We start from the raw sequence: 11,927 nt of genomic DNA, 5'->3' as shown, positions 1-11,927 counted from the left end.
ACATATATGGCTAAACGATTTTTGGCAAGAGTGCCAAGAACATTCACTGGGGAAAAAACAAAGTCTTTTCAACAAATGGTGTTGAGAAAATGGGATAGTCACATGCAAAAGAATGAAGGTGGACCCTTATCTTACACCATACACAAAAATTAACTCAAAATGGATCAAAGATCTAAAAGTAAAAGTTAAAATTATTAAACTCTTAAGAAGAAAACTTTCATGACACTGGATTTGGCAAATATTTCTAAGATATGACATCGAAAGCACAAGAAACAAACAAACAAACAAAAAAATAGCTACATTGGACTACAACAAAATTTAAAACTTCTGTATGTCAGAAGACACAGTCAGCAGAATGACTGTTGTAAAAGAGGCAACCTACAAAATGGGAGAAAATATTTGCAGATCATGTATCTAATAAGAGATCAATATCCAGAATATATAGAAAATCCCTACAACTCAAAAACTAAAAAATCAAACAGCCAGATTTAAAATGGCCAAATGACTTGAAAACACATTTTTCAAAAGAAGATATACAAATGGTTAAATAAGCACATAAAAAGATGTGCAACATGAATAACCACTAGGGAAATGCAAATCAAAACCACAATGATACTAACTCACACCCAATAGGATGGCTAGCTTATATATTAAAAAATAGAAAATAAGTGTTGGCAAGGATGCAATAAAATTGAAACCCTTGTGAACTGCTGGTGCAAATATAAACTAAAGCAGTAACTGTGGAAAAAAGTAGGAAGGTTGGAGGAACCCTTATACACTGCTGACGGGAATGCAAAATGGTGCAGGTACTATGAAATAGTCTGGCAGTTCCTCAATAAGCTAATCACAGAATTACCATACGGCCCAGCATTTCCATTCCTAGATATATACTCAAAAGAACTGCAGACAGGTGTACACAAATGTTCTATATCAGTTCTATTCACAATAACCAAAAAGTGGAAACAACCCAAATCAATGAATGAATGGATAAACAAAATGTGGTATATACATGCAATGGAGTAATACTCAGCTATAAAAAGCAACGAAGTATTGATACATGTTATGCCATGGATGAATATTCAAAACATTAAGTCTAAGAGAGAGAAACCTGACACCAAGGTCATATATTAAATGATTCCATTTATATGAAACAACCAGAATAGGAAAATCCTCAGAGACAGAAAATAGATTACTGGTTGCCAGGGGCTGGTGAGAAGAGGGAACACAGAGTCACTGCTTAATGGGTACAAGGTTTCCACTGGGTTAATAAAAAATTTCTGGAAACAGATAGTGGTGATGGTTGTAAAACACTGTGAATATACTCAATGCCACAGAATCGTATACTTGAAAATGATCAAAACTGTAAACTTTATGTCATGTGTATTTTACTACACACACACAAACCCTCTCCTGGATCCATTTCTCTGTCTCCCCTATGGAACAAAAGCCTTACTCTGTGTCATTCCCAATTCTTCACTTACTTTTAAAAAGCATATTCTACTGTTTATATACGTAAACACTACCTTTTCTCAATGATGAGAAATAATATTTATAATTGTCTGAACATCTCATGCCTCCCTTCCTCTAGACCAGTGGTCTCCAATTTCTTTTGATCATGTAATCCTACTGACAAAATGTTTTCTTAGCACAAATTGCCAAAATAGGTATTTATTTATATGTTATGTCACTACTGTGCTTATAAAATATACACAAAAATATAAAGTTTAAAAAGTTGAGAAAGATGAATATAAATTCAAGTATTTTTTATTCCATACTCCACTGAACTGTTTTGCAAGCATCCTTCTTTGGAGAGCACATCTATCAATACTTGAAATTTTCCTCTTGGGTTAAAGCAATGGCCTACATTTATTTACCCCTTGAGATCTCCCTTATTAACACCCTAAACTAAGGAATGCGATAATGGCCTTACAGGAGGATACTCTCTGTTGCACTGTGGTGCCTTCTTTAAGAAGACAGATGAGATAAATTTATCTAAGGCCTCTGTATCAGAAATATCTGTAATGTTTCTAAAATTTTTGTTCTCTTTTTATATTAAAAAATGAATGTAACCGATCACAAAATTCTAGCAACACTAAGTGCTAGAAAACATAAAGCCAAATTTGTAGCTCTTTTCTAGCGACCACATCCACAAGGCTTATTTATCTTCCTTCTGGCTTTGATTTGTCTTTCCATTATTCACATTTCTTTATTTACTCATTTTAAAAAAATCATATTGTAGCTCAACCCAGCTTCAATTTTTTAAATCAACTCAATTCTTCGATTACAAAAAAAAAAAAAAAACAACCTGTATTATTTATGTGTTTGTCTGTGTGTGTTTAAAAGAACCTGAAATATATTTCTTGAAAGACAGAGAGGAATGAATTAAAAAAAAAAAAAACCCAAAAACATAAACCCAGCAATATTGTTCAGGATAGAGATCATTCTAACCTCAAAGCTCCCCCATTTCAGGGGTAAAGTTTACAGATTCTGAAGGATCTAGCAGCAAAGCCCTTCATTCAAAAGGTAATTCGTAAATGAATGTTGATGAAAATAATGACAACTCACAATAGCACTGTACTACACTTTCTCACTCTTTTCCAGTTGGTAAGAAATGGTATAGAGAGGAAAGGGCAAATGGCTTGTTTTTTTCACCTGTGTGCAAAGCTTAACTAGAAAGTCCATGAAGAGGGCAGTCACATTGCCAGATGGAATTTGTAGCCATGTACCTGGATGCGTCTCCTTCTGGTGTGCTCAGAAGTCACTAGGGGATGACCTGTATTCAATACTTTCTTGCTGTGTTTGCTCCGCTTCTCAAGGTATCTCCTCTGTTGGTTGGTGATGCTGCTATATAATCTAATTCGTCTGGGTGACAAGCATACTCTTTCATGGCCAAAAGCTTGAATCAACCGGGCAGTGTCAATAGTGGAAACAGAGCTACTCCTTTCGTGCAGAGCCACTTCTCTATCTGTTTGGGTCAATATATCTGATTCGACAGTAGAAGTGGTGCTGGAAAGGATGTTGGTGGCAGTATCTGTGAGCAGCTCACTCTCCTCTGAGGGCCGACAATCCGAAGAAGTGTTGCTTATATAATTAAAACCTGGCTGTTTACTCAGAATATATTTATCAAATTTAATCTGTTCAATTTTAATTTGATTAGACCTCCCAGCTCCATGATGAGAAAGCACCTTGGTTTTTTTAAGCTCTCCTGTGTTTTTATGGCTTTTCTCTAGGCTTTTAAACCGCTTCTTTTTCTGCAGCTTATTTCTCTGCTGTTGTCTACCACTCCATTCCTTCACATTTCGTTCCCCTCTGCTATCATCATGTGTACTTTCTGAGACCTGGAGGGAATGCGTGATTGGATTCTGAAGAATTTTAGCCAAACGATCAAGTCGGTCCACCAAGGATAGTTCTTTCCTGTCACCCAACTCGGGCTGTCTCTGTTGCCTCTGTCGCTCCCGATACTTGTTCCACAGTTCATTCAAACTCACAGCGTGTTGAGTTGTTTGCTCTGGGGTGACCTTCTGATCCCTTTTTGGATCATTAATTTGTCCACTATATTCTGGATAATCTCTAGCTTGACTTTTAGTAGTATCTGTCACCTCTTTGTTTCCCAAATTCACATTGATGCTGAGGCTCTTTATTCTGGTATAATCTGTCTTAGTCTTGTCCATGTTTTGATAAGGAAGAGGAAGACAAATGTGTTCTCTCTGTTTGTCTGGATGATGCTGAAAGAAATCTTTCCAAGAATGTCTCATGAAAACACTTCTTCCCAAAGATTCATGGCAAATATCTTGATCACTTGGTAGGTGTACGGGATGATGAATGTAAAACTTCGCCGACCTGAAGACAGAATGGGTAGTATTTTCAAATTCTGAATGACATTCAGACTCTGAAAAAGAGAAAAAAAAAAAGATTTTGAAAGAACTTAAAAATATTAGCATTCTGTTTAGAAATACTATTCACAATTCTTTAGATATATAACAAAGACTAAAGGGAAGAACAGTTTATATAAGGTATCAGAAAATTCAATGCCTGCACAAAAGACTCAGGCCTTGTTCTTAGCAGCCTCGCTGGTACAGTAAAAGTTTAAGAGACATGAATTTTGGCCTGGGCTCTGCCACTGACCAGCTATGTGACCTTGAGGAAGGCACTTCAGTTCTCCAGATCATAAAAGCAACTGCTACATGTATTTACCACCTGTTCTGTGTAGGGTGTTATGATATATGCTCTGTATCTGTTTTTTTAATTAATCCTGCCATTAAACCTGAGAGATAGATATTGGTAATCCCATATTCAGCTAAGAAACCTGACACTTCATTTTCATAATCAGTAATTAAATGGATAATTTTTTTTAAAAACCCTTTTTACATGTTTTACAGCCTTTTGAAATTCCTTTTCTGTGGACCATCTTGACTTTTTTCCAAATTTTTCTTATTGTGGTAAAAAACACATAAAATGTACCACTCTCCATCTTCACTTTTTGACAACCACCACTTTATACAAAAAAAGGGCATTTTTAGATGTAGTATCTTACAATTATCTATGGTTTGAATGTTTGTGTCCCTCTAAAATTCATGTTGAAACATAATCCCCAATACAATAGTATTAGGGAGGATGTGTTTAGGTCATGAAGGCTCCACCTTCATGAATGGGATTAGTGCCCTTATAAAAGGGCCTGAAGGATCCTGTTTGGCCTTTCCCTGCCTTCCACCACGTGAGGACAAAGCAACAAGACACCATTTTGGGCTCTCACCAGACACCCAATCTGCTGGTGCCTTGATCTTAGATCTGTAGAATTTTGTTACAGTGGCAGGAAAGAGCTAAGACACAATCATAAGCCCTAATTCTAATCTCCACTATGACATCAAAACACTGTTTTAGAGTTCTACATCATGGGCAGAAACAAAGATACACACATGCAATGATGGGATCCTTTTCACCCACACTATAGATTACTGGCAAGCAGAGTTTTCATGAAATACTCTAGGAATCCCTACGGATTTCCCCTGAGTAGAGTGGGATACACAGGGCCTGCATTTATACCTAAAGTATGTAGACTATACAATTTTAGAATTTTCTAGCAACATTTAAAAATTGGGAGATTTCATTTAGATACTACAGGTTCTTGAGATTGCAGTTTCTGCACTGAACAAATACAAACAAATATATAATTCTAAATTAGTGGCTACAAAGAACAAAAACAAGGTGATGTAAGAGAAATTTAACTGGGAAATGGTAGCTAGAGAAGATTTCTCTGAGGAGCATGAGATGTGAAGTAAAAATGAGAGCTAAACAAACAAACAGGCAGAAGAACATTCTGGGCTGAGGGATCACTTTCTGTGGATGTCCTGAGTCAGCTGCCACCTATGCCAATCCACCTGTTCCCACAACCCTTCTGGATACAGAGACAGCACCACCTCTCCCATTCTTTTAAAGGCAAGTTCCTCCACTGCTGCTCTGGAGCCCAACTCATCTTCCCTTCCAGACCTTGCTTCCTTTCCCTATCATATCTCTCTTCTATCTTTCAGGTTCTCCCTCTCTACTGGATCATTTCCAATGGCTTGAAAAAATCGTTTAGTATGTACGTTTAGAAAATCCTCACATCTTCCTACAGGTACTGGCCCATTTCTCTGCTCCTCCTCATAGCCAAGCTTCTAAAGAGGAACCTATTTTCCTCTCTTTTACCTCTCTCCCTACCCCAATTCACTCTTCAAATTACTGCAGAGTACAGCCATACTCCTGGACTAAAACTGCTCTTGCTAATATGATCAATGGCCTCAATGTATGGCCAATTCCAGGAAATGTTCTCATTCTATATTCTCTTTCTAGGTAATCTCATCTCTCCCTCTGGCTTTTAGTACCATTTTCATGCTGTTACCTGTTTTCAACTTTACATTTCAAGCTATGATTTCTCTTGAGTTCCAACTAATATACATGATATATCCACTTGGATGTCACAGCCATCTAACTGAGCTCTATTCTAGCCTCCTTGACAATTGTACCTCCCCTGGTCTTCCACATCTCTGTAAATGGCACATCATCCTACTGCCCAAGCCAAAATCTGGGAGTTATTCTTGATAGTTCCAACTCCCTTCTCTTCCTGCTCCTGTCATTAATCCTTCACCAAACAATCACACATCTATTTCTATTTCCTGTCACAATACTGCAAGTCTCTAATAGGTCTCCTGTCCCTTCTTGTACTTTTCCAATCTATTCTTCAAATAGTGGTCAAAGTAATCTTTTAAAAATGTAAACTGGACTTGTCACTTTCTATTTAGCAACTTTCAATGACCTTCTCTTACACTGAGAACAAAGCCCAAACTCCTTAACAAGAAGTACAAGTATACATAACTTTTCTTCCCCATTTTGTACCACTCTTCCTGGTAACTATACTTCAGCCATGCTGGCCTTTCCCCTGTTTCATCAAATAGCATGAGCAAAAGCATAAAAGTAGGAAAGCACTAAGGCAATAAGGGAGAGTATAAATATTCAGTATGTATGGCTTATTTCATTTATAAAGCAGAGGAAAGTAAGGTACCAAAGGTTATTTGGGGCCAAATTCTACAAGGTCTGGAACATCAGGCCAAGGACTTTAAATTTTATTCTTAAAAGAAATGAAGAGCCGCTATACCATTTTGAACAGGGGAGTAACATAATTATGGCTGTATTTCAGGAAGGATACCTTGGCAACAGGATAAATAAAGCAAAAATTTGAAGGGCTATCTAGAATTCATTAAAGCAGTAAGTAAAACAATAAGGAAATAGATAACATTGCTCTAAAATGTTTATTTCCTAATATCAGTATTTTCAATGAACATAGTCCTCCCAGTCTGGGACTGAAGTAAAATACAGCGAGAATAGTATAAAATAAGCAAGCTGAAGCCTGGGCACGGTGGCTCACACCTTGTAATCCCAGCACTTTGGAAGGCCAATGGGGGTGGTTTACTTGAGGTCAGGAGTTCAAGACCAGCTTGGCCAACATGTTGAAATCCCATCTCTACTAAAAATACAAAAATTAGCCAGGTGTGGTGGTGCACACCTGCAATCCCAGCTACTGGGGTGGCTGAGGCAGGAGAATTGCTTGAACCCAGCAGGTGGAGGGTGCAGTGAGTCAAGATTGTGCCACTGCACTCCAGCCTGGGCGACACAGTGAGACTTCATCTCAAAAAAAAAAAAAAAAAGAAAAAAGAAAAAAAAAAGAAAAAGAAGCAGCAGCAAGCTGAATTCCTTAAGCATAAAGGGCTTTATAGAACAACAGGATTAGATAATCACCATCATCTCATGGCACTTTGTTAAGAGTAAAGGTCAAATAAGTTGAAGTAGTTATTTACTTCTGATAATTGAATTAATTTTATAGATAATATTTGCAAAATTCTCCCCGAATATATAAAAGTACACTGAAAATATGATTTACTGCTTTTCATTTATTTTTAAATATTTCTTTCATACTAGAACTGTAGACTTTTAAAAATTAAACATGCAAAATATTCAAATAATGCAGACAAATTTAATATGAAAAGTAAAGGTCTCCCTGTTATCTCTGAACCTCCTAGTTCCACTTTCTGGTGATAACCAATATTAAACAAGTTTTCTTACAGAAAAATTCCTGCCAAGTAGAGTAAAACTACTTGTTCAAAGCAAGATTTTGTGCATTTGCAAACATTTTATATTAAACTGATTTACTTTACCAAAATTTAACTAAATATTTGGTTGTTTCCAGTAGTTTATTCTTCCAAAGCATGCTGCAGTGAACATTTGTCTGTGTGTTTATGTGTAACTTTATTTTATTTTTCTGGGTACAACTTTATCTGTGTATCTGTAATTCCCTTAAATGGAAGTCTGGGTGAAAAGGGAATATTTATTTCAACGTTAGTTAGATATCATCCAATTGCTCCACACTTTCAAAAATGTTGCAACAAATTTGCACTTCTAATAATAGTCTTATAAGAGTACATTAATGTTTCCCCACGTACTCAACAATACTAGGGATAATCAAATTTTTTCATCTGTGCTATTGTGACAGGTAAAACAAAATCTGTGGTTTAGTACATTCTTTATTGAGATAGTTAAGTATTTCTTCATATCTTTAATGGCCATTTGCATTTCTTTTACTATAAACTTTTTGTTCAGGTCCTTTGTTTTCCTTTTAGGCTGTCATTGATTTGTAAAAAGCTCTTTGCATAGCAAGAAAAGTAGACCCTTTTCTCAGTTTCTCAATTTTTTAAAATTGTTTTCTCATTTTTCATTTATAAATTGATTTTGCATCATATTTTCTAACATGAAGACACTTTTAATTTTAATATATACATTTATCAAATCTTTGGCTTTATGACTCCAAGATTTTGTCAGACCTTGACAGTCTTCTGCTCAAATTTATTAGAAAAGTCAGATAACCAGAACTTTTATGATCTCTCTTTTTTATACTTGGATCTTTTATACTTGGATTTTGGTGACGGGAGTAAAGTAGGGCTACAACTAAAAATTCTCACCATACTCCAAATAGCTAGCAAAGTGTCTTGGCATTATTTGTTGAATAATCCATCTTTTTCCAAATGGAGCTGAAATGGTACCTTTATCATAGAGTAAGTGCCCACTGTATTTAAGTATTTTCACTGATGTATCAGTCTCTTGTCCCAGTAGCATTCTTTTACTACTGTCATTTTAGTACCCTGTAAAGTGTAATACTGTGATATAATAAATACATATTTTTGCCTTATCCCTAGCTCCTGGCCAGAACTACTAAAACTCTTGCAATCTCCATTTAGGAAAACGTGATAACAGCAATAGGGGTATCTTTTATTATAATATTTGGTTTTCGTACCTGGCTGTTGAAACAGTTCAGGAGTGAGTGATAAAGGTTCAAGGAGGGTCTGTTATTCAAAACAAGTTACTTTTTATCGCACTTGAGTTTATGTTAATGAGGTGAATTTTGGAACGCCCCTAAGGATAGGAGGCCTGTTTACCAAAGGAACAACCATATGTTTAGAGGGCTGGAACTTCCAGCCCCAACCCCCCATCTCCGGGGAGGGGACAGGGACTGCAGGTTGAGCCAATCACCAATGGCCAAGGATTTAATCTATATTGCCTATGTAATGGCACCTCCATAAAAACCCTAACAGAGTTTGAAGAGCTTCACATTTGGTGAACACAGGAGAAGCTGGGAGGGTGGCAGGCCCAGAGAGGACATGGAAGCTCTGTGCACCTTCCCTATACCTTGCCCATGTATCTCTTCATTTGGTTGTTCATGCATATCCTTTGAAATAAATTTATAAAATATCAGGAAATGTATATGTTCCCTACATTTTCTGAGCCATTTGAGCAAATTACCAAACCTGAGGAGGGGGTCATGGGATTCCCCCCACCAATTTGGAGCTAGTTGGTCAGAAGTATAGGAGGCCAAGCCATGCAAAACCATTCCTAAGTTTTAAATTGCACAGCGTTGTGAGTAGTATGTTGAAACCTCTTGTCATCCTGCTCCATCCCACCCTAGGATGTGAATCCTCCCTCTGTCCAGCATGTCCATACGTTTACACTACCTGCCCCTTAGGCACTTTATAGCTGTCTGGGTTATCAGAGTGACTGTCATGATACTGCAGTACCTGTGTTCAAGTAACCCTAACTGTAGTTAGTAATAGCCCCAAAGCGCAAAAGCAGCAATGCCAGCAAATTGGTTATGCCAAAGAGAAGCAGTAAAGTGTTTCCTTTAAAAAGATGGAATTTCTTATTTATCATCTATCTATCCACCTGTTTTAATGTCAGAATGCATGAATTTTTTAAAATAAATTTTAAATTTTGGAATAATTTGGATTACAGAAAAACTGTGACAACAGTACAGATGATTCCCTATACTCCATACCCAGTTTCCCCATTAACGCCTTACATTAATACAATATATTACAATGAATCAATCAGTAAAGTTACATCATTATCAACCAAAGTCCATACTTTATTTGTGTTGCCTTGTTTTGTACATACTGTTCTTTTTCTGTTCCAAGATCCCATCCAAGATACCACATTACATTTAATTATCATGTCTCCTTAGGCTTCTCTTAGGTCTGTGAGAATTTCTTAGGCATTCCTTGTTTTTCATGACTCTGACAGTTTTGAGAAGTACTGGTCAAGTATAAATGTCCTTCATTTGAGTTTGTCTCATGTTTTTCTCATTAGACTAGGGTTATGGGTTTTTGGGAAGAAGATCTCAAAGTTAAAATGTATTTCTCATTACATATTAAGGGTACATACTATCAACATGACTTACCACTGTTGATGATGATCTTGATGACCTGGCTGAGTCAATGTTTGCCAGAATTCTTCACTATACAGTTATTCTTTTTCCCCCTTCCCATAAAAATACCCTCTGGAAGGAAGTTACTATGTGCAACCCATTCTGTAAGAGTGGGGAGTTATGTTCCACCTCCTTGAGGGTGGAATGTCTACATATATTATTTAGAATTCTGCACAGGAGACTTGTCATTTTTCCCCATTTATTTATTAAATCATTTACTTATATCAATATGGACTCATAGGTATTTATTTTATACTTTGGTTATGATCCAATACTACTGCTATACTGCAGAAATTGCCCCAGCTTTGACCACTGGGAAGTTTTTTACTCCTGTGTTCCATTGACATATTCCCCATCCCTGTACATTTTTTTTTTTTTTCTTTACTTTCTGACACCACAAAAGGGTTCAGGCTCATCTAATATATTTCCTGTCCCAGTCTGAGAAACAGACATTTTGCCAAGGAATCCTGGAAATTTGTCATTATGGGTCTCATTTCTGTTTCTTGTTGTTGATACTGTTTCTACTAATAGTGCCTTGACTGTGAGCTTGGTATTTTAGGGAATATTTTGAGGTCTGGGTTGAAGTTTCTTCAGAGAGATGTGCATTTGCATCCAACAGGCATGTGAGTTTGTAATACCAACCTACTGCCATTTTTAATTAAATTCTGGGCTTGAGATTTTTCAGAACACACATAAGTAGTTTACTGCACTAATAAATTATACCAGTACAAAATTACTGACTGTAAACCTGTGTGAATACTAGTTTGTGGTTATAGATTCTTAGGATAAATTTTGTCTTCTCTCCCCAAACTCATTATCAAGGTTAAAACAGGCAAAGTTTTCTTACTGTCCCCTTCTACATGGACGTGTTTATCTTTCATTCTTATACTAAGAGTGTAGCCCACTGAAGGCCTACTTTACATGGGAATTTCCTTTAACATTTTTCACTATGGGCGGGCCCTAAGTTTCATGTTATATCCCCAACTTAATGGTCCCATTTGTATGAAAGTCCAGAATAGGGAAATCTACTGAGACAAAAAGTGGATCAGTATTTGCTTAAGTCTCAGGGTTTCTTTTTTGAAGTGAAGAAAATAGTCTAAAATTGGTTATGATGATAGTTGATTGCACTTATCTGTGAATACAGTAAAAATAATTGAATTACATATTTGATTTTTATTTTTTTTGCGACAGAGTCTTGCTCTGTTGCCCAGGCTGAAGTGCAGTGGCGTGATCTCGGCTCACTGCCACCTCTGCCTCCCAAGTTCAACTGATCCTCCTGCCTCAGCCTCCTGAATAGCTGGGATTACGGGCATGTACCACCATGCCCAGCTATATTTTGTATTTTTAGTAGAGACAGGGTTTCGCCATGTTGACCATGCTGGTCTTGAACTCCTGATCTCAAGTGATCCACCCACTCCATCCTCCCAAAGTGCTAGGATTATAATCACGAGCCACTGTGCCCAGCCTGAATTACATATTTTAAATCGGTAAATTATATCTGAATAAAGCTGTATGAAAAAATGTTCTATGGTCATTTGGAAAGGGTTTTTTAAAAGTTTAAACCATATAGGCTTATGCACGCATGCACACACACACACATACACACCCCTGATGAACTTCATTACTTGTATTATTCCCAGGC

General features: G+C 36.8%; 1 protein-coding gene across 1 annotated transcript in view; it reads right to left on the bottom strand.

Annotated features, from left to right (window-relative positions):
* The window catches only part of ALMS1 (Alstrom syndrome protein 1), a 249,438-nt gene that overhangs the window by 40,695 nt on the left and 196,816 nt on the right, over nt 1-11,927 (bottom strand). Inside the window, exon 17 of the mRNA XM_011980691.1 lies at nt 2,727-3,889. Coding sequence (XP_011836081.1) covers nt 2,727-3,889 — 1,163 coding nt within the window. The remainder of the gene's footprint in view (nt 1-2,726; nt 3,890-11,927) is intronic.

Source organism: Mandrillus leucophaeus, unplaced genomic scaffold (genome assembly GCF_000951045.1).
Source record: "Mandrillus leucophaeus isolate KB7577 unplaced genomic scaffold, Mleu.le_1.0 Scaffold216, whole genome shotgun sequence".
In the NCBI taxonomy this organism is placed as follows: Eukaryota; Metazoa; Chordata; class Mammalia; order Primates; family Cercopithecidae; genus Mandrillus; species Mandrillus leucophaeus.
Note: the sequence above shows the minus strand (reverse complement) of the source record. Positions and strands in the feature narration are given on the sequence as shown.